General features: G+C 39.8%; 1 protein-coding gene across 2 annotated transcripts in view; it reads right to left on the bottom strand.

Annotated features, from left to right (window-relative positions):
* Nucleotides 1-26,049, bottom strand: part of ST3GAL3 (ST3 beta-galactoside alpha-2,3-sialyltransferase 3) — a 185,515-nt gene that overhangs the window by 99,769 nt on the left and 59,697 nt on the right. Inside the window, exon 3 of one of the 2 annotated variants that reach the window (XM_054572097.1) lies at nucleotides 8,060-8,107. The exons of the other annotated variant lie outside the window; for it this stretch is intronic. Coding sequence (XP_054428072.1) covers nucleotides 8,060-8,107 — 48 coding nt within the window. The remainder of the gene's footprint in view (nucleotides 1-8,059; nucleotides 8,108-26,049) is intronic. 2 annotated transcript variants of the gene reach the window in all.

Here is a 26,049-nt window from a genome sequence, read left to right as displayed (position 1 = left end):
ACTGATTCCAACTCTGTAATAAGAACAGAAGACTCTTGGACTCCCAAACCAGCCAGGCACAATGTGCACTGATGTGCACATGCAGCTCTCCCAGTCCCTGAGGGTACTCTCCTCCCAGGTGTCAAAGCAGCAAGCTTGCAGCTGCACAGTGAAGGAGAGATGTTTAGTCTGCTGGTTTAAGCTTCCTGCTTCACCCAGGCTGGAAAGCCCAGCATTACAAAAACCCCTAACCGAGGAGCACACGTGTGTCCCTTGCCTGGCTCCAGATGGGAGGTGGCTTCAGTGATGCAAATCTCTGCTCTTCTCCTTCTGCACCTGCACCAAGTCACAACTGTGAATGTATAAAGTGCTTTTTCAGGTGCCTAAAGTCTTTGAAATTAATCATTAACTCTTCCATTGCCATTCCAAAGGGATAAATTGGTGTTCTAAGTCATATAAACTCCTAGAAGGTTCAGAAACTGGATATTAAACTAAAGGACGCCATAAGCTCAAGTATGTATGTGCCTAATAGTGAAACTTCTCTGTATATAAGGCAAAATTAACAGAATTACAACAAGAAATATACAGTGGGTCTCTTGTCATCGCCGTGGAAACATACAGCATTTAAAAATCAGGCTCACAAAATCAGTGAGAATTCAGAAGATTTAAACAGAATAATTAATAAATTTGAACTGATATATAGGGTACCTTACATCCAAAAAGTAAAGAATGCACATTCTTTTCAAGCATATATGGAACGTTTATGAAAACTGATCACTTGTGAGGCATAATACCTGAGATAAAATTTTATGAACATTGAAATAAGCTTTTTATTATTCAACATTTAATATACTCTCTGGAACTTTGCATTTCATTTTGCCCATCATAATTCTTCAATGTAAAGAAAGTTATAACTGTTTTCACAATGTCCTATTTAGATAACCCTAAGTCCCCTCCTGCTTATCACAGCAGATGTACAAAGGTTATCACTTTCTATCTACGCCCTCATGTGTAAACAGCTGGGAGCACCTTACTACAGTGAGACCCTATTCAAAGATGAAAGGACACTTCCCTGAAAGTTCCCTGAGGCCAGTGTCCGACTCTAGGTTCACCTTCATGCCATTAAGTCCCAAAATGGAATTTCAGGGATTACAGGTGTACACCGGGAGCCAGCTGTGCTACTGGCATTTTTGGTCTCCAGTGATCTACTTTCTCTTTTCATTCTAAAGAACCACCACAAATTCTAATCAGCTGTCACTATGCTTTTGTGGAAAGCATACACTTATTAAATAACTTGCTGTTGAGAACAATGCGTATTTCATATGAAGACAAGTTTGAGGAATATTACTGAGGTATATAAACTTTAGTTTATGGGATAAAATAGGGACTTCATTCTGTCAGAAAACTGCAGTGCTTTATATTAAAATACACAAAAGGCAGGATAGGCCATTGGGCAAGAAAACTCCAACCACATAGGAGAGGAAGTTCTGCTGCCAGATCTTGAAAGGGGTCTCTGGCTCCAATATCCAAGGAGAAAGTTGGTGACAATTACAAATGGACTGTCAGACATGCCAGATGAAGGGGAGAACTAAGAGGAACTACTATTTAAGGGGAATACACAGCATCTACACAGTATCTCCTGTGTATTCATGCTGCTCTCAGTACCTTCACTACACTCTCAATTTAATCCTTACAATCCTACAAGGTAGGCATTAGCTCCTTCTTACAGATGAGGAAACAGAGGCTTAGAGAGGGGGAAATAACATACTCGATATTCCCAACCAGTAAGTGGACTAGCTGGGATGTTGTTCTTCTAACCCAGGTCGGACTCTGAAACTTCTTAATGTTATGTCACACTGACTCTCAGAGGAAAGGAAAAATGAGACCCTTATATAAGGAGAGCAGCTGCCATGAGAACAATGACCTACAATTTATCTCCCACCCCCCACTGGAGGGTGGTGTCAAAAGGCCCTGGCCAAGCCTACACATGAGTTATGGGAGTCCACAGAGGCCCGAGAGGGGCTGGCCAAAGTGCACACAGCTCCCACATCATCTCAAGTCAGGGAAATAAATCATAACATAGGATCAATTAATCAAAGACAAACTAAAATAGGAAAAGCAGTTTTATAAAATAAACACAGGAAAATTCACTGACCTAGACCAAATTAACTGACCCAGTAAAATAACTTGGAGGTTCATAAACTGAAATCCAACCTCGAATGGATGTATGTTGTCACGGAGGAGGGGAGAGGCCAAGCAAGAAGTTCCTGATAAGACAGGGTCTCATGTGACTATGAGTCCTCCATCTAAGCACAGCGCAGCTCTTCTGCAGTGTGACACTGCTGGGGGTCAACGGGCAGTGGAACCTCCCGGGGTAAACAGAAGCCCCATCCCAGGGAAGGCAAAGTAGTCAGGCACCAATTTCCTCTCCGCCCTGGGAAAATGGCAGATGTCTAGAACTGGGCATGCAGTGAATTCAATTTGACTCATGATGTCAAATGTGTCCACACCATGCCAGGGCATCCTGCAGGAGGATTATGGGGAAAAGCATGTCAAAAGGAAATGGAAAAAAATAGTTCACTCTGCAGTGTGTACCTTAGACTTCATGGAGCTCACCACTTAGTAGGGAGGTAAGTATAATTAACCACCAAGTAATTATAACATAAGACAAGACAATGTCTCTCTCTCCAAACAAAAATAAGTTTTTATTTCCCAGTTGTAGAAATAACACATGCTTACTGAAAAAGTCAAAATTTAAAAACCTTACAAAGAATGAAAGAACTATTTTAAACTCTCGTCAAAAGTTAATTGCTTTGTCATGAATATCTTCCCAGAAATCTCTTTCCATAAATACATGTGTGAATGTGTATATATAATTTTACTTACATATGGACTCAATATATATGCTGTTTGTTCTTGTTTTGTTCACTCAACAATATCCTTGACATCTTCTGTGTCAATAAAAATAAAACTTCATCATCATTTTCAATGGCCCCATGGTATTCCACTAGATGGATAGGTTGTGATTTATGTAGTCCTTATGTATCCATTAAGTGATGGACATTTTTGTTTCTGTCTTTCAACTCTTCATTCAACAAATATTTACTGCATATATACTATGTGCCAAGTATTGTTCTAAGTACCAGGGACATAGTGATGAACAAGATAGGCAAGGTCCCTGGCCAAATCAAGCCTACATTCCAGGAGGGAAGACTGATAGTATACAAGTAAATAAGCAGATAAACTGAAGGAAGGATGGGTGCTAACAAGGAATAAAGACATACCTTTCTAGAGAAGGACTATGTGTCAGAAGAGTAGATGACTCTATATAAAGTCATCTGGGAAGGTCTTCCTGCAGAGGTGACATATGAACAGACCCCTGTGACAGGCAAAGCCGGAGCAATGAGTATTCTAGGTAGTGGAAAACAGTGAGTACAAAGGCCCTGCAGCAGAAACGACCCGGCACACTCGGCAACAGCAGGAATGCCAATGTGGCTTGAGGTCAGTGAGGGACAAGTGGACTAAAGCGTAGAGATAAGTAGAGAGAAACTGGAGCAGGAGCTAGCAAGTAGGGCCCTATATCAGAGTTTGGATTTACTTTAAGTGCACAAAAAAATCACTGGGGAGATTTCAGTGCAAACAAGATACAGTCTGATTTATATTTTTAAAAGATTACTCTGGCTACAGTGGAGGATGGACTGTTGAAAGGCAAAAATTGAGCACAGAGAGACCAGTTAGGTGTTCACTTGTCTAAGGCAGAAATGATGGTAACTTGGACAGTACTGCTAGAAAGAAGTGACTGGACAAGGACACACTGTGAAGATTAAAAAAAAAAAAAAGTGGAGCCCTGGCTGGTGTGGCTCAGTGGACCGAGCATTAGCCTGTGAATTGAAAGGCTGCCAGTTTGATTCCCAGTCAGGGCACATGCCTGGGTTGTGGGCCAGGTCCCCAGTTGGGGGTGTGTGAGAGGCAACCAATCTCTGCAATCAGTGTATCTCTTGCACATCAATGTTTCCCTCCCTTTCTCCCTTCTTTCCTCTCTCTCTAAAAAAATAAATAAAATCTTTTTAAAGAACGACTTTTTAAAAAGTGGAAAAGGGTGAGGAAGAGGAAAAATCAAGGAGATTCCTAGGTCATAGTTTCAACAGTTGGGTAAATAGAAAAGAAAAATGGGAGAGGAACAACAAGTATCAACATATAGATCCTACACATTTCATTAGATTTATATATAAGTATTTTGGTTTGGAGGAATACTGTAAATGATTTTTTTTTAATTTTTGATTTTCAATTGTTCACTGCTTGTACATAGAAATACAATTAATTTTTTGTGTTTTAGTCTTATATCCTGTCATTGTGCTAAACTCAGTTATTAGTTCTAGGATGGTGTTTTTTTGGGGTTGTTTTTTTTTTGTAGATTCCTTGGGATTTTCTATGTAGGCAATCATGTCATCTATGAAGAAGGTTAATTTTATATCTTCCTTTCCAATCTGTATCCACTTCTTTTTCTTGCCTTATTGCACTGGTAAGGACTTTTATCAGTGGCTCCTGATCTTAGGGAGAAGCATTCTTTTACCATTAAGTATGATATTGGCTGTGGCCTTTTTGTAGATGCCCCGTATCAAGCCTGAGGAAGTTGACACCTAAGTGTGCTGAGAGTTTTTTAAATAATGAGTAAATGTTGAATTTTGTCCGATGTTTTTTATCAATTGACATGACCATTAGTTTTTCTTTTGACAGTTCGTGTGACAGATTACATTGACTGATGCTTTTTAATGCTGAACCTTCCATTCCCAGGATATATCCCACTTGGGTACCAAATTTGGGAAGTTTTTAGTCATTGTTTCATTGAATATTTATCATGTACAGCACTCTTCCTTTTCAGGGAGTCCAATGATACAGATGGTAAACCTTCTGGTATTGTCCCTCAAATCACTGAGGCTCTGTTCAGCTTCTTATTTTTCTTCTTTTGTTGTTCAGATTGATTAGTTTCTATTGCTTTATTTTCAAGCTCACTGATGCTTTTTCCTCTGTCATTTCCATTCTGTTATTGAGCATTCTGAATATTAAAAACTTATATTCAGTTGAGTTTTTACATTTTTGGTTATTATATTTTCTCTTATATCTCCATTTGGTACTTCTTTATACCTTTGTGTGGGGGGGAGGGCCTTATGGTTAATACTTTCTATCTTTCCATTCTTCTCAACAGTGTTTGCCCTTACTTTTGCGAGCATTCTTATAATAGCTACTTTAAAGTCTGTCAGATTATTCCGACATCTGTGTCATTTCAGCATTGGTATCTCTTGATTGTCTTTCCCATGCAAGTCAAGATTTTCCTGGTTCTTATATGATGATTAATTTTGGATATTTTGAATATTATAAAACCTTAGGTCTTATTTAAATCCAGTGGAGAATGTTGATATTTTTGTTTTACATGATAATCAACAAGGTTGGGTTCAGGTAGCAGGTCTGACCAACCTTCTATGAATTGTGGTTTCAATGCCAGTTCCATTTTCAAAACCTGTTCAGGTGTGCCTTCTGTGTGCGCCACCCAGTGTCCAGTCTGGGACTCAGGCCATGGTCTACTCCTTAGTTCAGTTCTCACAGTCTTTGTTATGCTGGTTAGCATCAGGAGCACACCTGCGCAGCTCTGGGGTTAGCCCAGAAGTTCATAAACAACTTCACGGAGTCACTTTCCTGAGGTCTTCCCTCTCTGTTTTCTCCTGTACTTTCCAGTTCGCTGGGCTTTCCCTTGGTCCTCCAGCCAGAAAGCTGGGGTTTTAGTTATCGTATTCTGCCACCTGTTTCTCAAACTATACCCACGTCTGGGGCCAAGCAACAAGAAGGTGGAGAAAGAAAAAAGCAACCAGATTTCATGTCACCCTCTCGGGATTACAGCTCTTTTAATCAGAGAGTTAGGTTTCCCTTCCTCAGTTTTAGGTGCTTGAAGGCCCCACTGCTGCCACTGGCACTACCACCACCACTACCGTGGGAACAGGGGAAAAACCACCCTTGGGATTTCCCCATTTGAGCCCTAGAGTCCCTCTCCTGCCCCAGAGCCACAACTAGAGGTCTTCTAGAATCCTCTCTGTGCCCTGGTATCCACTGCTAGGTTTTGGGCTGCCTCAAGTCCATTATATGGGATACCATAAGAAAAATGATAAATTCACTGTCATTGTGGTAGAGCTTTTAATTCTAGTCTTTTCCCCCAATCTATCTGCTACTATTTATATTTTAGAGTCTTCAAATAGCTGCTAAATACTTTATGTCCGCCTTTAGCTGCACTCAAAGTCAGAGATAGACTCTTATATATGTGCCTTGTCCGTATACCCTGGTATGCATACAAGCATCCATTTCTGCAAGGAACATACCTAGGGGAGGAACTTCCAGGTTATGAGGTATATTCAGATTTAGTTAGTCTTTTCCAAAGTGGCTGTAACCACTTTATTCTCTGACCAGGAGAAATTCAGAGTTTCTCCACTGTACCACATTCTTACCAACACTGGAATATTAAGCTTTTTAAGTTTTGCTATTTTGGCAGAAGTGTTGTGGTAACTCGCTGCAATTCTAATCTGTATTCCCCTACATACTAACTCAATCAAATACCTTTTCATAGGTTTATTGGCCATTTGGATTTCCTCTTTTGTGAAGTGACTATTCAGTCTTTGCTTGTTTCTATACTGGGTTGTTTCTTTATTCCTATTGATTTTGTAGTTCTTTCGTAGCTCTGGAAACAAATGTTTTGTTGGTTTTTGTGTTGTAAATATCTTTTTTTCACTCTAGATAGCCTTTTTACTCTTAATGTCTTTCGATTAATAGAAGCCCTTCACTTTAATGTAATCAAATTGATTCATTTTCTCCTATAAGAATAAAAACTCTGTCTACTCTGTTTTAAAGCGACCTCTCTTGCCTCAGCATTTTGGTGGAGGACACCTCACACAGGTAGGGGACTGCGCAATGGCAAAGGAAAGAGGACAGGCTCCAGAGCCAGAGAGAGATCAATGGCCCTGGACAGATCACTTCACCTTCTGAACAATGGTTTCTTTATCTATAATGAAAGATACATTGTCTACCTTGTGAGATGTGTGTAAAGCATTTAGCACAGTGTTGAGACACAGTAGGCCCTCAGTAAACAATGGTAGCTGTGACCACATTCTCTGAACATCATTCTCTTGTCCACACTGCCACAACTTATGAACCTCATGGCCGCTTTGTGAAATCCTATCTATTGCATTCAAGGACTAACTGTCCTCAGCAGGCCAGCCAAGTCTGCCTGTTATTCATAAGCAGCACCCGCCACCATCTCCAACTAAAAATACAGGCATAATGCACAGAGATGCTCTTCTCACAAAGTAAGTCATTCTGGGGCTCCCACAGGGATACAATGGCAGCAAGCTGAAGAATCCAAGAAACCTCTTTCTGCTCACTGCCAACAGCACCATCGGACTCCCTCTGACATGGGAAAGCCAAGCTCAAATGAGCCTGGGTGATTTTGTGTAAAAGGGGCAGGTGTACCACTTCGTGTGTCCTGCACTGTAGACACAGGGAAGAGGGGGAGTATGTAGGCCTGCATGAGTTTTCTCACAAATAGTGAACAATAAAGTACACCTCCTGGAGTGCGTGTACTTGTACAGTGTATGCGTGTAAGTGTGCAATGATGTATATGTCCTTGGGAAGCTGTGATGGCTCTCACCAGCCTGGCATTCTGCTGAAAGCTCTGATGCTTACCCACTCCAGCACGCCCAGAGCTGGCGTGTCTCAATGCCCTCTGCCCTACTCTCTGTGACAGAAAACATACCTACCCTTTTACATAAACAGAGACTACTCTGAATGGGGGAGGAGCATCTCCTGAAAACTCTTCAGTGCACGCCTTTAAAGCAACTGGCAAAGTCTTCCAGGTGTTGGTTCTTACTGCTGCTTCCTAGACCATGAGTCCCTAGAAAGGCTTCCTGAGGCTTTCCCAGAACTCTGTGATATTCCATTGCCCACCCCCAGATGACCGCCCCACCCCCTTATTAGGCTCCATTTCAAATGCGGTCAGTGTGGAGTGCTGAAAGGGTGATAGAGGGGGAGAGACTGGTACCTGAGCCTAGAGTTTGTCCATCGGAGTCAAAGGATAGAACCACTGAATCTGCAACACAAGAGGACAAGTTCATTTCTTTCTCCTTCTTACAGTAAAAAAACAAGCTCCCACTGGCTCTGCCCAAACCGCCCCCCAAGGGAAAGTCAACTGGAATGGAATTCAGCTGCACAGGCAGCCTGCACAGGTCCATGCCCGCCCTTCCACTGGGCCGGGGGGCCCGCGAGCCCAGCCCCCAGCTTCCTGCCACACGGAGGGCCATCTCAGAGCAGAGAGAGGACTCGGGTTCTTCAGAGGCATTTCCTGCCAGATTAGGAGACAAGTTTACTTCTTTTTCCTTCTCATAGTGAAAATAAAAGTTTAAAGCAAAAGGAAAATTCCCTCCTACATCTAGTTAAAGATACTAACATTTCCCTGTGACTTCTTCCTTTCTCTTCTTACTCATATACCCACTGTTTATTATTTCTTCCCCCAAAAAGGCTCAAAGTGGCCTATAGGAATTTATAATACACACTGGAAAAAAAAATGAAAAAGTCAAAGAAAGGAAAAATATTATGTAGTTGGGAAATGTTAGTGTACATAATGCATGCCATAAGGACCCCCACAAAGGCTATAGCTAGAATGAAGGAGGCCTGAGCATCCAAACAGCGAAAGGAGAAAAAGAAGTTACAAGATTCAGGGCCCACACTGATTCAATCACTTGTTCATTCATTCAACTGTTCAGTAAATACTTATTGGGCATCTACTATGTGCAACATAATGCACTTTAAGACATAGCAGCAAATAAAAAAAGCATGGTCTCTACCCTCATGGATCTTCCTGCCATCAGTCTAGGAGAGAAAAAAAAGTTACCAAACAACAAATTATTTAACTAAAAACTAATTAAGTAAAAAAGAAAAGAGTGCTGTGAACGTTTCTATTAGGAACCAGACTAGTTTAGAAGAGGAGTGAGTGTTGGTTAGGAAAGACTTCCTTAAAGAATCGACTCTTGAACTAATAGCTGAGGGAGAAGAAAGGGTTAAACCTATCAAGAATGGAATGGGGCACTACAGGCTGAGAGAATGTCCCCTGGGGAGAAGTAGAGCAAGATGCCACAGGGTGCTCCAGAGCAACTAACAGACCAAAACATATAAGCAAATACTGTAGAGTGATCAGAAAGGAATTTCTCTTCTGGGTTTCAATAAAAGGGCATGAAGCATGATGTTAAAGACTGTACCTTCTACAACATTTCTACAATAATTAACTATGAATCTTGTATGGCTGTTTCTTATAACATGACCAATACAAATGATGGCATAAAGCTGGCATACAGCTCAATGAAAGCACCTATAAAGGAAACCAAGAGAACTTAGGACCCAGAATAACCTCAGAGACCCCAGACTCAAAAGGGATCACATTCAGAAGGCTCACACAGTACAGAAGAATGCCAGCTGGATGGATACTGGACCAGCGTCTACAGCCACACCCTCACCCCAGCATTATTCTTCAGATCTCAATTCATGTGTCATTTTCTCTTAGTGCACATGGAAAGTCGACACAATAGATACCACAACTGTGAATGACACCTATCCCCACTGGAAGACTATGAGCCCCATAAAGGCAGACCCTACATCTGCTTTATTCAGCGCTATACCACGAGCATAGGATCTGGCACTCAATAACTACCTGGTGAATAGCAATTCTAGAGAAATGAGTGGGCCACATACCCTCCAGGCAATCTTTCTCACATACAGTGTCTGGCAGAAGTAACGCCTGCTTGAGTATGGTCGGTACGGTAATAATGCAGGTGTAATAATTTACAGTTTTAATTTGAACATTTCACCTAAAACCTCATGTGGCGTGCTTGAATGTGATATTGTTATATTACAGAATTACATGCTTATGATTTTGTAACAAGAGATTTTGTAATAAAAAAGGGGCATTATCTGTGCCGGACCTTGTATTTTTTTCTCATAACCTAGTGTTTATAAAGAACTAGGTGGCAGAGAACTAGAAGATATGGTTTTGTATAAGAATCCAGAGGCAGATATTCCATATTACTAGTAAAGGGTAGATCCATATGTTTTGAAACTTACCAAGTAAAAAGTAGGGTTGATATCTTTTTGCAAAAATGGAAACAGAAGCACAATTAGGATGCTTGGCTAAACAGATAGGTGACCATAATGTGAGATAAAATCAACGTCTAACTGTTACAAATTCTATTTCTTTATCACCATTTCTCTTATCTGTCTCCTCTTAATGCTACTGCCCTTTCAGAAATGTCCCTCTCTCTCTCTCAGTTTTTTAATTGAATTTATTGGGGTGACACTGGTTAATAAAATTATACAGTTCAGGTGCACAATTCTGTAACATATCATCTGTACATTGTATTGTGTGTTCACCTCTCTCAGTCAAGTCTCCTTCCATCACCATTCTCTCAAGAGTTTTATTGAGGTATAATCTACATACTATAAAATTCACTCATTATAAGTGTACAATGATATTTAGAAAATTTACAGAGCTGTGAAACCATCATCACATGCAGTTTTTGAACATTTCCATTACCCTAAAAAGATCCCTTGTGCCCATTTAGAGTCACAGCCTCTTCCCACCTCCAGCTGCAGAACCACTAATTTACTTTCCGTCTCTATAGGGTTTGCCATTCCTGGACATCTGCCTATCCTTTTTTTTCTGGGACTGTTCTGATAGCCCCCTATCCACATACCTGCTTTCAACTTAGCCCACTTCCATCATCCTTTATACTGCAACATGATTTTTCTAAAAAGTATACCTAATTGTGGCTTTGCTCTTGAATGAAATGCTTCCCATAGCCTATAAAATAAAATCCAAGTTCTGACATTCAAGGTTTTCACCATCTTCCCCCATTTGCCACCTCTGATATACCTCATGTTCCAGATGCGCCAAACTACTTCTATTTCCCCAAAGAGATATATGCCTCATATCTTCAGACGTCAGACATACTGTTCTTTCTGCCTGTTTGCGTGAAAATAAATCTCACTTTTCCATTAAGACCCAACTCAATCACCCCTCTTCTTAAAGCCTTCTCGGATCATTTCTGCTCATTCTCTTCTATAGGCCATCAATGCGCTGCTATTTTGACATTATTACACTGCATTATACTTTGTTTACCTTTCCTTTTTCTCTTATTAAACTGCAAGTTCCCTGAGGACAAGGTTTGTCTATTCATTTTGAGGCTCTGATTCCTAGCTCAGTGACCAACACACAGAAAGTAGTCAACGTGTTTAGTGAACAAAGGAATACACCAGTAAATGTCCTTGCTTTCTTTCCAAGGTGATGTTATCTGAGTGGTATTTCACATGGTGGGGGAAAATGCATTATGCATATAAATTCTCATTCAATTCAAGACAACCTTGTACTGTCCTTGTACTGGGACGCTTCAGAGGTTCAAGCACGGCCTCATTCTATGAAGATAAAAGCATTCCCACAAGTCAGTGCAGGGGAAATGAGAAAAGTAGCCAAGGTGCTTTCTAGGTGAGAGATCACATTCACCTGAAGAAGATTAGGAAAGGCGTTCTGAGGAGGTCACTGCCCATGTTAACAATAAAAACAGCATTTCAAATTGTTATTGCAGTTGACAGGTTATTTTTCCAATTGCAATTTAACTTCTTTGTATTCACAAGCAGTCCTGAAATAATTTCTTAAACTTTTCAACCTAAATGTAAAGAAAAAAGTCTAAGGGTTAACTAAAAACCTAAAACTTAAATTAACGAAGACTAAAAGAAAAAAAAAGACTCAACGTTAACAGTGGTTGTCTCTAGGAGAAAGAATTATAGGTAGGGTTTATTCACTGTATTTTTGAAGAATTTCTACAGTAAACATGTATTACTTACATCATCATAAAAAAATTAAAAAAAGAACTCTCTAATCCAGCTCTAGGACTTTACCCCATAACTCAACTCACTGGTATCAATGCAGAAGGATGGAAGGTTCTTGACTGCCCTCACTAGTCAGCTCTTCTCCTAAATCACTGAGGCATCGTGCTTCATGCCACTAAAATGTACTTCAGATACAACAATTCCTAAATAGACTGAGCTTTTCAAAATTTCTTCCCTCCTTCCCACAAATATTATCAAGTACTCATGATAGGCCCGATACAGGAACATCTCTGTCAACATAAGAAACATTCAGACCTATAGAGAATTTTTGTGAGTTTATTTGAGCCAAACTGATGACAACTGCTGGGAAGCAAAACCTCAACGACTGAGAAAATGCTACGCAGAATGGCAGTTCTGCACCTTGTTTTATACATTATAATCAAAAGACGATGCATAAGGGGGTTACATGAAATCAACTGGTGTTAGATTAGGGAGGCGGGAGAAAGCAAAATGGGGAAACCTCTAGGGATGGATAAAATGTAAAATGATAGACACATAGTTCTCACACAAGTGGGAACAAGAGAGTTAACAGTCAGTAACTAACATGCTAACAGTAACAGCGAGGGCATTTGTGGTTTTCCCTTTGTGCCATGCCTGTGCTTTGAGGGGGCCAGAGGAAGGAGATGTGACATTCCAAAGGTGTGCTATCATAGATGTAAAAAGACAATAGACAGGCTAAGTTAAGGCAAAACTGACCTTTTTTTTAGGTGGGTAGTTTGGTTCTAGACCGAAATATACTGGTCTAGAACCAAACTACCCACCATGAACTGCTTTTAGTTAGAAAGTTTTAATTTCAGACCATCCTTTGTGGTTACTTCAGGCCTCTGAGTTTGTAAAGGCTGCCACGCAGGCTTCCCCTGAAGTTGTCAGGTTTTGCCTGTGGCCCCTCTCCTTCCACACCTCATTTTATTGTGCTTCACAGATGTATTTTTTTACACACTGAAGACAAGACTCCCCCTCCCCTTGTTTTATTGCAATGCGATACTCTGTTACAGTGGTGTGGAACCAAACTTTCAGTATCTCTGAGGTATGCCTGCACTAGATACACAGAGCCAAGTAAGAGAGTTTTTGCCTTCCAGCCAAGGAAGATAGACAAGTTAATAGCCATTGAAAATAAAATGGATATGGTTACGTAAGCACCAAATACATGCCAGCCTTACAGGAAAGAAAAGTCAGAGCTTTCACAAACATTATTCCCAGCGGTGGTGGGACGCTCCCAGAGCACGTGTCTCTGAACTGAAGAAGACACAAACAAGGGAGTAGAAATTTCTGGAGGAAGTTACGAACCTATCAATGTTTTGTGTACATTTTCATGGACTTTGCTTTGAGCATTAAAGCCAGTAGGACTTGAGAATCAGACTGGCCAATCATGATTTGTGTTTATTCTAAAGGATGTAAGCCCATTTTAGTAATAAGCCACTTTGACAGCAAAAGGGAAGATTCAGTATTCAACAAGCTAGGAAGTTTGTTTTGCCAGAAACAGAGCAAGAATATCCAGACTTCTTCCTCTCAGGCTAACAAATGTGTCATTTTTATTTCAAGCAGCCCAGCCTCCAGCTGTTTCTGGCTCCCAGGCCAGAGGCAGCCATGTGGTGTGCTGTACAAGTGACCGAAAAGAATTCCAGACCAAAGTGCAACAGAGCTTTGCTGCACATGACTTGTTCAATAAGGAAACCTAGAATTTACTGGAAATCTTTTATTATGGTCAGATGTTTCCTGTGTCTGGATTCTGAAGCAGATAAAAGGAACATAAAGAAAGTACGAAGAATGGGGTTCAGGCTTGCCAGTTGTTGGAGAGGCTTCCAAAGCTCAAATTATGCAGTCAACAAGCTACGTTTCAGATCCCACCTGTCATGGTATACAATCAACACCTACGTTCTGCTAGCCGCCTTGTACAAGTCTTAGAGACGCAAGAGTTAAAGAAAAGGTTCCCTCAAGTAGCTAATAGGTAAAAGAAGAACACATATAAAGCTAAGCATTCTGTAGTTAACAATACTGTATTGTATAACTGAAATTTGCTAAGAGAGTAGGCCTTAAATGTTGCCACACACTTACACACAAAAAGGTAACTGTAAGGTGATGGATGTGCTAACTCACCTTATTGTGGTAATCATGTCACACTATATTTGTATATTAAATCATCATGTTGTACACCTAATAAACTTATACAATGTTATTTGTCAATTTTATCACAGTAAAGCTCGGTGGGGGTGAAGCCAAGTATAATACATAGGAATGGGAGTAATGAGGAAGATATTTCACTCATTAATTTAACATATTTAGTAAGCAACTACTTCACACCAGGCTTAGGGATAGAATGGTAAGCAAGAAGAAGAATGTCCCTACTCTCAAGGAATTTATGTTTTGGTCAGGGAGGTTAAAAAAACAAGTAAACAGAAATGAACAAAGTAATTTCTGACAGTGACAAGCGGTATGAAGAATATTCAACGATGTAAGAGAGGCCAAGGGGAAGTACAGGCAATACTAGACAGGGTGTTTCAGGAAGGATTCTCTGAGTGACATATGGGCTGAGACCTGAAGACTGGAGCCAGCCAAGAAAAGACCAAGTGTAAAGGAGTTCCATGAAAAAGGAAAAGCAAGTTTTGGTGCATTTAAGGCACAGGGAGAAGGCCAGTGTTGCGGGGACACACGCATGGAAAACACTGGAGGGTCAGAGGGGAAGACAGGAACAGGACCCACGGGAGGCCTTGCCGAGGAGGCCCCAGGAAGATGCCTGCATTGCATCGCAGTAGCAGTACAAAGCTTCTGCTTAAAACCAAGGAAGTAGTAACATGATCTGATTTATATATCTCAATATAAATTTTGATTGCTGTGAGGGAACTAAATTGACTAGTTTGGCAGAAGAGGAAAGGGTGGATTAGGAGAGAGCCACTGAAGGCAGGAAGATTGAGGAGGAGAACGCACATTCCAGGTAAACACGGATGGTACGCTGAACCAAGGCAGTGGCAACAGGAAGAGAGAAAAGGATGAATGCTAAAAATGTTTAAAAGGGACAGTTTATAGGACTAGAGACTGATGAGACATGAGTGAAAGATAACTAAGAAGGAGGATTATGTCTACACCTTGGGCTTGGGCAAACAGATGCTGGCTTTTGCTTGACTGGGAGTGGACTTCCCTCTAAACCACATGGCCCTGCCTTTCCTCTGGCCACTGACAATTAGACTACAGGTGGGTACCTGACCCAAAGGAAGACAATTCACAGACTGGCTACCCATCCGTAAGGCAGGAAAGCTCCAGCTATTAGAGACTTGAATTGAGAAGTACAGAGAGTTGAGGACATTGATAGGAGACAGCAGACAAAGAGTACAGACTGGGAGGTTATAGGTGGAACCAATGCTGGGTCCTGCAGTCCATCTCAATGGCAGAGCATCAGAGTGAAGAGCAACAACCCTTAAAGAGCTGCCTTAGATCCAGATGTTCTTCCAGTGGCAGTCTCTGTGGAAGACTGCCAATGTTGCTGAATCACCCTTTCATGAGACCTTTAGCTTTTCCTCACTTCCTTTAAGGCTTGACCTATAATTGAGAGTCTCCTTTTCATGTGCCTTGCTATGTTGGAACTGGCAGGGGTGTCCGACCTTTTGGCATCCCTGGGCCACACTGGAAGAAGGAGAGTTGTCTTGGCCCACACATTAAATACACAAACACTGAGGAAAACAACAAACAAAAATCTCATGATGTTTTAAGTAAATTTACAATTTTCTTAACCATGTTGGGCTGCATTCACAGCCATCCCGGGCCGCGTGCGGCCTGCTGGCCACGGGTTGGAACACCCTGGGCTCACTTCCTCTCCTTTCCAGTCCTCATGCTTTAATACTCTGCCTTCCTGATGACTGGTACGAGAGGCAGACCTGACACCAGGCTGGACCTGCTCCAAGCACAACTCACCCCACAGGGCCTGAATCTTGGGAGAAGTAGAAGGACCCTGGGTCTAAGCTAGCTTTACAAAAGAACTCTCAACTTCGGGGGTTTGTTTAGTAGCCATATGGCTACCTGTGTCTGTTGTACTTTCTCCATTGCTTATACTCTGGCGGCGGGGAGCTAACCTCTCATCCTAGCCCATCAACTTCTTCCCTAACCCCAATCCCAAATAAACAAAATCTGAGGAGAGATTCCGGAAGGTACACACACACACCAAAGTCTGAGGACAGAAAATAAAACAAAAGCATTAATTTATGGGAATGTAATATAAAGAAGAAAATTAGTGAACTTATCAAAGCAATAGGAGTAACAGGACAGAAAAGCCAGAGGAGGTGAAAATTGGTTAAAAGAAGGAATGACCAAAATGTGGCAAAGAGGTGGAAGAAGCTGATGGATGTAAAGACACCACAGAAGGTATCTTCAGAAGGGCTTTTATAACTTTAGTGGGAACAATTTCTGTACAATGTGGGGACTCAGCTGTGGGTGAGTTAAGTGAAGGTTGTCGATATATTGGGTTAGTCAAAAAGTTTATTTAGTTTTAGTACACGAGAATGGCTCTAACGGTGCCTAGTTGTCTTTAACTTCACTTGAAACAATTTTGTTGGATTGTATTGTGACAGCTGCCATACATACCAGAGGGCATTTTTTAAAAAAAGTATCAAAATTGGTGAATTTTCATTAAGTCATTTTAATATTGAAGATGGAAGAAAATAGGCAACATTTTCAGTGTATTATGCTTTATTATTTCAAGAAAGGTAAAAATTTGCCTGAAATGCAAAAAAAAAAAAAAAATTGTGTAGTATATGGAGAAGGTGCTGTGACTGATCAAATGTGTCAAAAGTGGTTTGCAAAGTTTCTTGTTACTATTGACATTTTGGCCAAATAATTCTTTGCTGTGGCGCTGTCTTATGCATTCGAAGATGTTGAGCAGCACCCCTGGCCTCTACCCACTAGAGGTCAATGGTGGGAGACAGTCGACATACTCAAAACATCCAAATCAATAGTTATTGGTGAAAATGAAAAAATGTGCCTCTTCCCAACGAGGCTCTCAATTAAAATGGAAGGCGAAATAAGGAGTTTCCCAGACAAAAGAAGGCTAAAAGAATACATTTCCACCAACCAGCATTGTAAGATATGCTAAAGGGGCTGCTTTAAGAAGATGAAGAAAAAGAGTGAGAAAGAAGGGAACACAGGTACAAAGGGAAAAAAAAATGAATAAGTACCTATCAATAACAACTTTAAATGTCAATGGATTAAATGTTCCAATCAAAAGACATAGGATAGCTGAATGGACAAGAAAACAAGACCCACACATACACTGCCTATAAGAGCCACCTCAGAACAAAGGACCTACACAGACTGAAAGTAAAAGGATGGAAGAAAATATTCCAAGCAAATGGACAGGGAAAAAAAAAGCAGGGGTAGCAATACTTGTATCAGAGAAAAGAGATTTCAAAACAAAGGCCATATAAAGAGACCCAGAAGGACACATCATAATACTCAAAGGAAGAATCCATCAAGAAGACAAACATTGTAAACCTACATGCACCCAACATAGGAGCACCCAAATATAGAAGGAAAATCTTGAAGGACTTCAAGAAAGATATAGACAGCAACACACTGATAGTAGGGGGTTTTAACACCCTATTGTGAAATGGATATTGGATATTATGTACCATTTTACTGGGGGTTTTTTTGAGATGCATATTTTTCTTCCCTAGCCTACAAATGTAGTAAAAAAATATTCAAAGATTTCCTAATGTTAAACATTCTGAAAAACAGTAATAAACTCTCTTGATCTGAAAAAACAAACAAACAAAAAAATGTGCCTCTTACCCTATGGAAAAAACTAAACAGACTTTTTAGCCAACCCAATAGTAGACTTATTTCAAGAAATTTTTCCTTAGATTTATCTCATTAATTGAACTTACCAAACACATACAGAATTCTTACTAAGCTCAACAGAGTGTATGAAGCCCTGGCTGGTGTGGCTCAGTGAACTGAGTGCCAGCCCACAAACCAAAGGGTCACGGGTTCAATTCCTAGTCAGGGCACATACCTGGGTTGCGGGCCAGGTCCCCACTTGGGGATGCACACGAGGCAACCACACATTGATGTTTCTGTCCCTCTCTTTCTCCCTCCCTTCCCCTCTAAATATAAATAAATAAAATCTTCAAAAAAAAAAAAAAAGAAGAGAGCATACGAAAAGATTAGGCATGGTCCCTAACAAGAAAGAATTTATGAACTATTAGGAGGATAACACAAAAATACAAATAACTCCATTATAAGCCTATAGAGAAATTGCTATAGGAGTTCAGATGCCAGAGAGAGAATTTTCACTGGGAGAACCTGGGGAAAAAAGGAAGAGATAGTATGTGAGCTGGTATGAGATGACCTTACAGGACAGGCTGTGCTGGTAGGGTGGGAACGGCTAAGGAGAAGCAGTGAAGCATGGAGAGTGAGGGTTGTGTGGTTTCAGGAAGGTAAAAACATAACTAATTAATACATCACCTCTTTCAGAAAGTAAAACTGCATGTGACTAAAAGGGAGCCAGTCAATGCAATCGATTTTATTTAGATTTTCAAAAAAGGCTTTGACACATCAAAGACTATTTTTTAAAAAGTGAGTCACCATGAAATCAAGAAAGAAACTGCTATGTCATCCAGAAAACAAAAGGCACTTGGCTGAGGATCAGGGGCAGGTCGGCCCCCTGGAACATCACCCACAGGGAGACCAGGGAGACTGGGAGTAGCTGGAATTCTACTAGCCACTGCCCTCTAGGAGGTGGGGGAGTGCAGGAAGGGTGGCACTGCCTGCAAACATCTGTGCATGCAACAGAAGCAGCTGGAATAAAAATGGACAGGCACGTGCTGAAACTGAAAGTGAGATGATAGAACGAGGTTGGGAACTTCAGGGCCATGGGAAAGTTTTAGTACTGCTGCCCTACAAATAGGAAAGGGATGAATTCTGCACAGGAACCATAGTTCGCTGATTGGGTTACACACGCACACACCTCTGATCCCTTTGAAACCCCTCAAATGACATACAAGATTGTGTGGAACATAAACAACAACAACAACAACAACAAACAGGAGAGGGAACACCAGCAAAAACAGTTGGGAAATGGGGAGGAAAATAAGTAAAACTGACTCAGCCAACCCAAGACAACTGAAACCTATACTAGTAGCAGGAGCAACCTAAAATACACTACAGAACTCCATACAGACTCAGTCTCTGGCAGCACCAGGAAGTGGGAGAGAATACTAAAATCAAGATACCAGACTTTTAAGTATGGGCTGGCAGCCAGGATCAGAAGGCATTAGAGAAAAGTATTTAATGTAAAGACAGAGACCAAAGGAATAAAAAAGAAATGCAATGTGGAAAAAACAAATAATACATGCAGAGGTAAAAACTTAGAAAAAATTATTAAAATCCTCAGAGAAGATATTTTATTCATGAAACAGATAAAAGATATTGTTTTCTTTTTTTGAATTTTTAAAATATATATTTATTATATTTTTTCCATTACCATTTAGTCCCCCTCCCCCCACATTCACCACACTCTTGTCCATGTCCATGAGTCCTTTTTCCCTTTTGCTCAGTCCCTCCACCCCCTAACATCCCCTCCCACCCATTAGCTGTCATCTGTTCTCCATCTATCAGTCTGTCTCTGTTTTGCTTGTTAGTTCAGTTCATTAGATTCCACATATGAGTAAAATCATATGGCATTTGTCTTTCTCTGACTGGCTTATTTCACTTGGCGTAATGTTCTCCAGGTCCATCCATATTGTTGCAAAGGGTAAAGTTTTCAAAGTTTTCTTCTTTTTTGTGGTCGAGTAGAATTCCATTGTGTAAATACCCCATAGTTGTTTTATCTACTCATCTACTGATGGACACGTGGACTGTTTCCCTATCTTGGTGATTGTAAATAACACTGCAATGAACATAGTGGTACTCATGTTCTTTTGAATTAGTATTTTGGGTTCCTTTGGATATATTCATAGAAGTGCGATTACTGGGTGAAAAGGCAGATCCATTTTTAATTTTCTGAGGTATCTCCATACTGCTTTCCACAGTGACTGCACCCATCTACATTCCATTCAACAGTGCAAAAGGTTTCCCTTTCTCTACATCCTTTCTCCTTCTCCACTTGTTTTTTGATTTATTGATGATAGCCATTCTAACAGGAGTGAGATGGTATCTCATTGCAGTTTTTGTTTGCATTACTCTGGTGACAGTGACGTTGAACATCTTTTCTTATGTCTATTGGCCATCTGCATGTCTTCTTTGGAGAAGTGTCTATTCAAGTACTTTGCCCATTTTTGAATTGGGTTGTTTGTTTTTTTTGTTTGTTGAGTTTTGTTAAGTTCTTTATAAATTTTGGACATTAACCCCTTATCAGATGTATCAGCAAATATATTTTCCCATTCTGAGGGTTGTCTTTTTATTTTGTTGATGATTTCCCTTGCTGTGCAAAAACTTTTTAGTTTGATGAAGCCCCATTTGTTCATTTTTTATTTTGTTTCCCTTGCCTGGGGAGATATATCTGATAAAATATTTCTATGAGCAATGTCCGAGATTTTGCTGCCTATGTTTCCTTCTAAGATGTTTATAGTTTTGGTTCTAACATTTAAGTCTTTGATCTACTTCGAATTTATTCTTCTGTGTGGCATAAGAAGGTGGTCCAGTTTCATTTTTCTACACATACCTGTCCAATTTTCCCAACACCACTTATTGAATAAACTATCTTTAGCCCATTGTATGTACTTGCTTCCTCTGTCAAATATTAATTGACTATAAAGGTATGGATTTATTTCTGGGCTCTCTATTCTGTTTCATTGATCTATGTGTCTGTTTTTATGACAGTACCAGGCAGTTTTGATTACTATGGCCCTGCAGTATACAATTTGATATTAGGTAGCATGATTCTTCCAACTTTGTCCTTCTTTCTCAGAATCACTGTTGCTATGCAGGGCCTTTTGTGGTTCCATATAAATTTTTGAAATATTTGTTCTAGTTCTGTGAAATATATCATTGGAATCTTGATAGAAACTGCATTGAGTCTATAGATTGCTTTGGGCAGTATGGACATTTTAATGATGTTAATTTGTCCTGTCCATGAACATGGTATGTTTCCACTGATTTGTTTCTTCAACTTATTTGTATTCAATTCTTTCTTTAGTGTCTTATAATTTTCTGAGTACAGGTCTTTCACATCCTTGGTTAGGTTTATTCCTAGGTATTTTATTCTTTTTGAAGCAATTTTGAGTGGGATTTTCTTTTTTTTTTAAAGATTTTATTTATTTATTTTTAGAGAGGGGAAGGGAGGGAGAAAGAGAGGGAGAGAAACATCAATGCGTGGTTGCATTTTGTGCACCCCTTGCTGGGGACCTGGCCTGCAACCCAGGCATATGCCCTACACTGGGAATTGAACCAGCAATCCTTTGGTTCGCAGGCCGGTGCTCAATCCACTGAGCCACACCAGCTAGAGCTGGGATTGTTTTCTTAATTTCCCTTTCTATTAGTTTGTTATTGGCATATAAATATGCCACTGATTTCTGAATATTAATTTTGTATCCTGCTACTTTGCTGAATTAATCTATCAGTTCTAGTAGTTTCTTGGTGGAATCTTTGGGGTTCTCCATGTACAGCATCATGTCACCTGCAAATAAAGACAATTTTACTTCTTCCTTTCCAATTTGGATGCATTTCATCTCTTCTTCTGTCTGACTGCTGTGGCTAGGACTTCCAGTACTATGTTGAATAAGAGAGGTGAAAGCGGACATCTCTGTCTTGTTCCCGATCTTAAGGGGAACGCTTGTAGTTTTTGCCCATTGAATATGATGCTGGCAGTGGGTTTGTCATATATGGCCTGTATTATGTTTAGGGATGTTCCTTCTATTTTACTTTGCTAAGAGTTTTTATTATAAATGGGTGCTGGATTTTATCAAAAGCTTTTTCTGCAGCTATTGATATAATCATGTGGTTTTTATCCTTCATTTTGTTTATGTGATGAATCACATTCATTGATTTGTGAATGTTGTATACCATCTTTGCATTCCCAGAATCGCACTTGATCATGGTGTATGATCTTCTTGATGCACTGCTGTATTCAGTTTGTTAATATTTTGTTGAGAGGTTTAGCATCTATGTTCATCAGTGATATTGGCCTATAATTGTCTTATTGGAGTGTCTTTATCTGGTTTTAGAATTAGGATAATGCTGGCTTCCTAAAATGAGTTTGGGAGCCTTCCCTCCTCTTGGATTTTATGAAATACTCTGAGAAGGAGAGGTGTTAGTTCTCAGAATGTTTGGTAAAATCCACCTGTGAAACCATCTGGTCCAGGGCTTCTGTTTGTTGGGAGTTTTTTGATTACTGCCTCAGTTTCATTAGGTATAATATGTCTATTCAGAATCTCTGATTCTTCCTGATTTATTTTTGGAAAACTGTCTGTTTCTAGGAATTTATCCATTTTGTCCAGGTTGTCCAGTTTGTTGGCATATAATTGTTCATAATATTTTCTTACAATCCTTTGTATTTCCTTTGTGTTCACTGTTATTTCTCCTCTTTTATTTCTGATTTTATTTACTTGGGTCCTTTCTCTTTTCCTTGATGAGTCTGGTTAAAGATTTGTCAATTTTGTTCATCTTTTCAAAGCATCAGCTCTTAGATTCATTGATCTGTTCTATCATTTTTTTTAAGACTCTATTTCATTTATTTCTGCTCAGATCTTAATTATTTCCTTCCTTCTACTTACATTGGGTTTTGTTTGTTTTTCCTTTTCATGTTCCTGTAAGTGTAAGTTAGATTGTTTATTTGAGCTTTTCCTTTTTATTTTATTTTTTATTTTTTGAGATAAGCCTGTAATGCTATCAATTTCCCTCTTAGGATTGCTTTCCCAGTGTCCCACAGATTTTGGATTATTGTGTCCTCATTTCAGTTGTTTCAAGGTATCTTTTGATTTCTTCCTTGATCTCATTGTTGACCCATTCACTGTTTAATAACATGTTACTTAGCGTCCCTCTCTTTGTGTGTTTTTGAGTGTTCTTCTTGTGATTGATTTCTAGTTTCATAGCCTTGTGGTCAGAGAAGATGCTTGATATGATTTCAATCTTCTTAAATTTATTGAGACTTGTTTTGTGTCCTAACATGTGGTCTATCTTAGAAAACATTCCATGTGCACTTGAAAAGTATGTATATTCTGCTGCTTTGGGATGAAATGCTCTGAAGATATGACTTAAGTCCATTTGGCCTAGTGTGTCATTTAAGGCTGCTGTCTCCTTGCTGATTTTCTGCCTGGAAGATCCATCCATTGAAGTCAATGGGGTGTTAAAATCCCTGACTATGACTGTATTTCTATCAGTCTCTTCTTTTATGTCCATCAAGATTTGCTTTACATATTTAGATGCTCCTATGTTGGGTGTGTAAATGTTTACTGGAGTTATATCCTCTTGTTGGATTGTTCCCTTTATCATTATGTAGTGTCCTCCTTTGTCTCTTATTAAAGCCTTAAAGCCCTTGTTTTAAGGTCTATTTTGTCAGCTCTAAGTACTGCTACTCCAGCTTTTCTTTTCTATTTACATGAAATATCTTTTCCCATCCCTTTTAGTCTGTGCATATCTTTCGATCTGAGATGCATCTCTTCGAGGCAGAATATATATGTCTTATTTTATTATCCATTCAGTTACCCTCTGTCTTTTGGTAGGGGTATTTAAGCCATTTACACTTAAGGTAATTAGTGATATATACATTTGCAAGTGCCATTTTATTGTTAGACTGCTTTCCTCTGTTTTTTCCCCCCTTTCCTTTTTTTCTTCTTCTTATTCATAAAGCAAGCCCTTTAACATTTGTCACAGTATTGGTTTGGTGTTAACACACTCCTTTAGCTTTCCCTTGTCTGAGAAGCTCCTTATTTCTCCTTCAATTTTAAATGATAGCCTTGCTGGGTAAAGTAGCCTTGGTTGTAGGTTCTTGCTTTTCATCACTGTGACTATTTCATAACATTGCCTTCAGGCCTAAAATGTTTCTAATGAGTAATCAGATGGTAGTCTAATTGGTGCCTTCTTGTAGGTAACTACCTGCTTTTCTCTCACAGCTGTTAGTAGTCTCTCCTTACTTTTAAGCCTTGTTATTTTAATTATAATGTGTCTTGGTGTAGGCATCTTTGGGTACAACCTATTTGGGACTCTCTGAGCTTCCTGGACTCGTGTGACTGTTTCCTTCACCAGTTAGGGAAATTTTCAGTCATTATTTCTTCAAATAGCTTCTCAATCCCTTGTTCTTCCCCTTCTGAATTCCCATGACGAGGATGTTGTTATGCTTCATGTTGTCTAAGATGTTTCTTAAACTCTCCTTTTTTTTAATTCCTTTTTCTTTTTGCTGCTCTGCCTGATTGTTTTTTTCTACCTTGTCTTCCAAAACATTGATTTGATCCTCTGCTTCATCTACCTTACTGTTTATTCCTTCCAGTGTATTATTTATCTCAGATACTGCATTCTTTATTTCTAACTGATCCTTTTTGACGGTTTCTATGTCTTTTTTCATGCTGTTGAGTATCCTTAAAATCATTACTCTAAACTCTCTATGTAATAAATTGCTTACTTCCATTTCATCTAGTCCTTCTGGAAAATTTTCTTGTTCTTTTATTTGGGGTCTGTTTCTTTGTCTTCCCATTTTGGCTGCTTCTTTGTATTTTTCCACCTTAGATGTTAAACTAATAAGCCATCCAATTGACCAGTTGTTAATCTAATCAATCTAATCAGCAGCCAGGTTTAAGCACCACAGGGTTGGGCAGAATAATTCCTGTGAGTGGGGCTATTGCTTCCCCTTTAGCTGATGCCACCTGGAGGGGAGTGCTCTGCTTGAGAAAGATCGCTCCCGCAGTATGGGGAATGACTCTGTACCTGGATCCTGGTGGCTGTTCCCTCAGATCTCTCCCCAGAGCCACCAACCCCAGACTCTGCTCCTGCATCTCTAGTCCACTCTGCCCTCCCTTCGCTGGTATCCAGGGTAAGTGTCTGAAAATAAAATTTTAGAGCCACTTACTCTAGCTGTCTCTCCCTAGCCAACAGAACCCCTGCTGCTCTTGATACTTGGATGTTATCTGGGCTCCTTTCTGACTCTGGTGCTATAGGCTGGGGAGCCCGGCTGGGGGTTTAGACCCCACACTTCTCAGGGAGAACCCTCCAGCTGCTGAGATAGCTCTCTGGCACTTCAGATGCTACCCATGGGAGCACAGTCAGCCCTCTCGCATCTCCTTGGCACTCTGTACCAGTCACATTGTGCTGAAGTGTTTTATTCTGTCTGTCTGTGATTGTAAGGTTTCTTTCCAGCTAGTGTTCAGTTGGTTATTCAAGATGATTTCTCTACAATTTAGTTGTAATTCCAGATTGCTCCTGGGAGGAGATTAGTGTAGCTTCCACTTACTCCTCTGCCATCTTGGATCTCTCAGAGATGTCATTTTCTAAATATAGCATATTTAATGACTAAAAAGAAAAATAAATCTTGAAAACTAAAAACATGAGAGCAGAAATAAAAAGGATTAGAAAATAACTAGAGCAAATCACTCAATGTAGAGCAAGAAACAAAGATTAAAAAATGAAAAAGTTTTTTAAATTAGAGGACCAGTCTAGAAGACATGACTTTTTTTAAATTAATTAATTAATTTTTTCAAATACATTTGTCTCTGCCTTCCCCCCACCAACATTTAAACATGGGTGTTCTAGGAAGAGAAAATAAGAAAATAATGGAGGGAAGAAACAGTCAAAGAAATGATTCATTAAATTTCCCCATAACTAAAGGACTTTAAGTTTTTGAACTTGAAAGGGCCCTCTGACTGTACAACTCAATATAAAAATAGCCCTCCACCAAGGTACATCTTCATGAAATTTCAAAACATTCAAATTTCCAGAGAGAACAATAAAAACAAGTTTTATACAAATAATAAAATATCAGAATGGCAGAAGCCCCCTCAACAGGACACTGAAAGCCTAGAATACCATGGGCTAATAACTTCAACATACTGAGGGGAAGTAATTTCCAACCAAGAATTCTATACACAGCCAAGCTATCAATTAAGTATGAGGTTAGAATAAAGATATTTGGACTTCCAGCCAAGATGAAGGTGTAGGTGGATATGCTTTGCTTCCTTGCACAAT

Source organism: Pteronotus mesoamericanus, unplaced genomic scaffold (assembly GCF_021234165.1).
Source record: "Pteronotus mesoamericanus isolate MK-2021 breed Mesoamerican mustached bat unplaced genomic scaffold, CSHL_Meso_final contig_221, whole genome shotgun sequence".
NCBI lineage: Eukaryota > Metazoa > Chordata > Mammalia > Chiroptera > Mormoopidae > Pteronotus > Pteronotus mesoamericanus.
The sequence above is the reverse complement of the archived record's forward strand: the minus strand, read 5'-3'. Positions and strand labels throughout refer to the sequence as shown.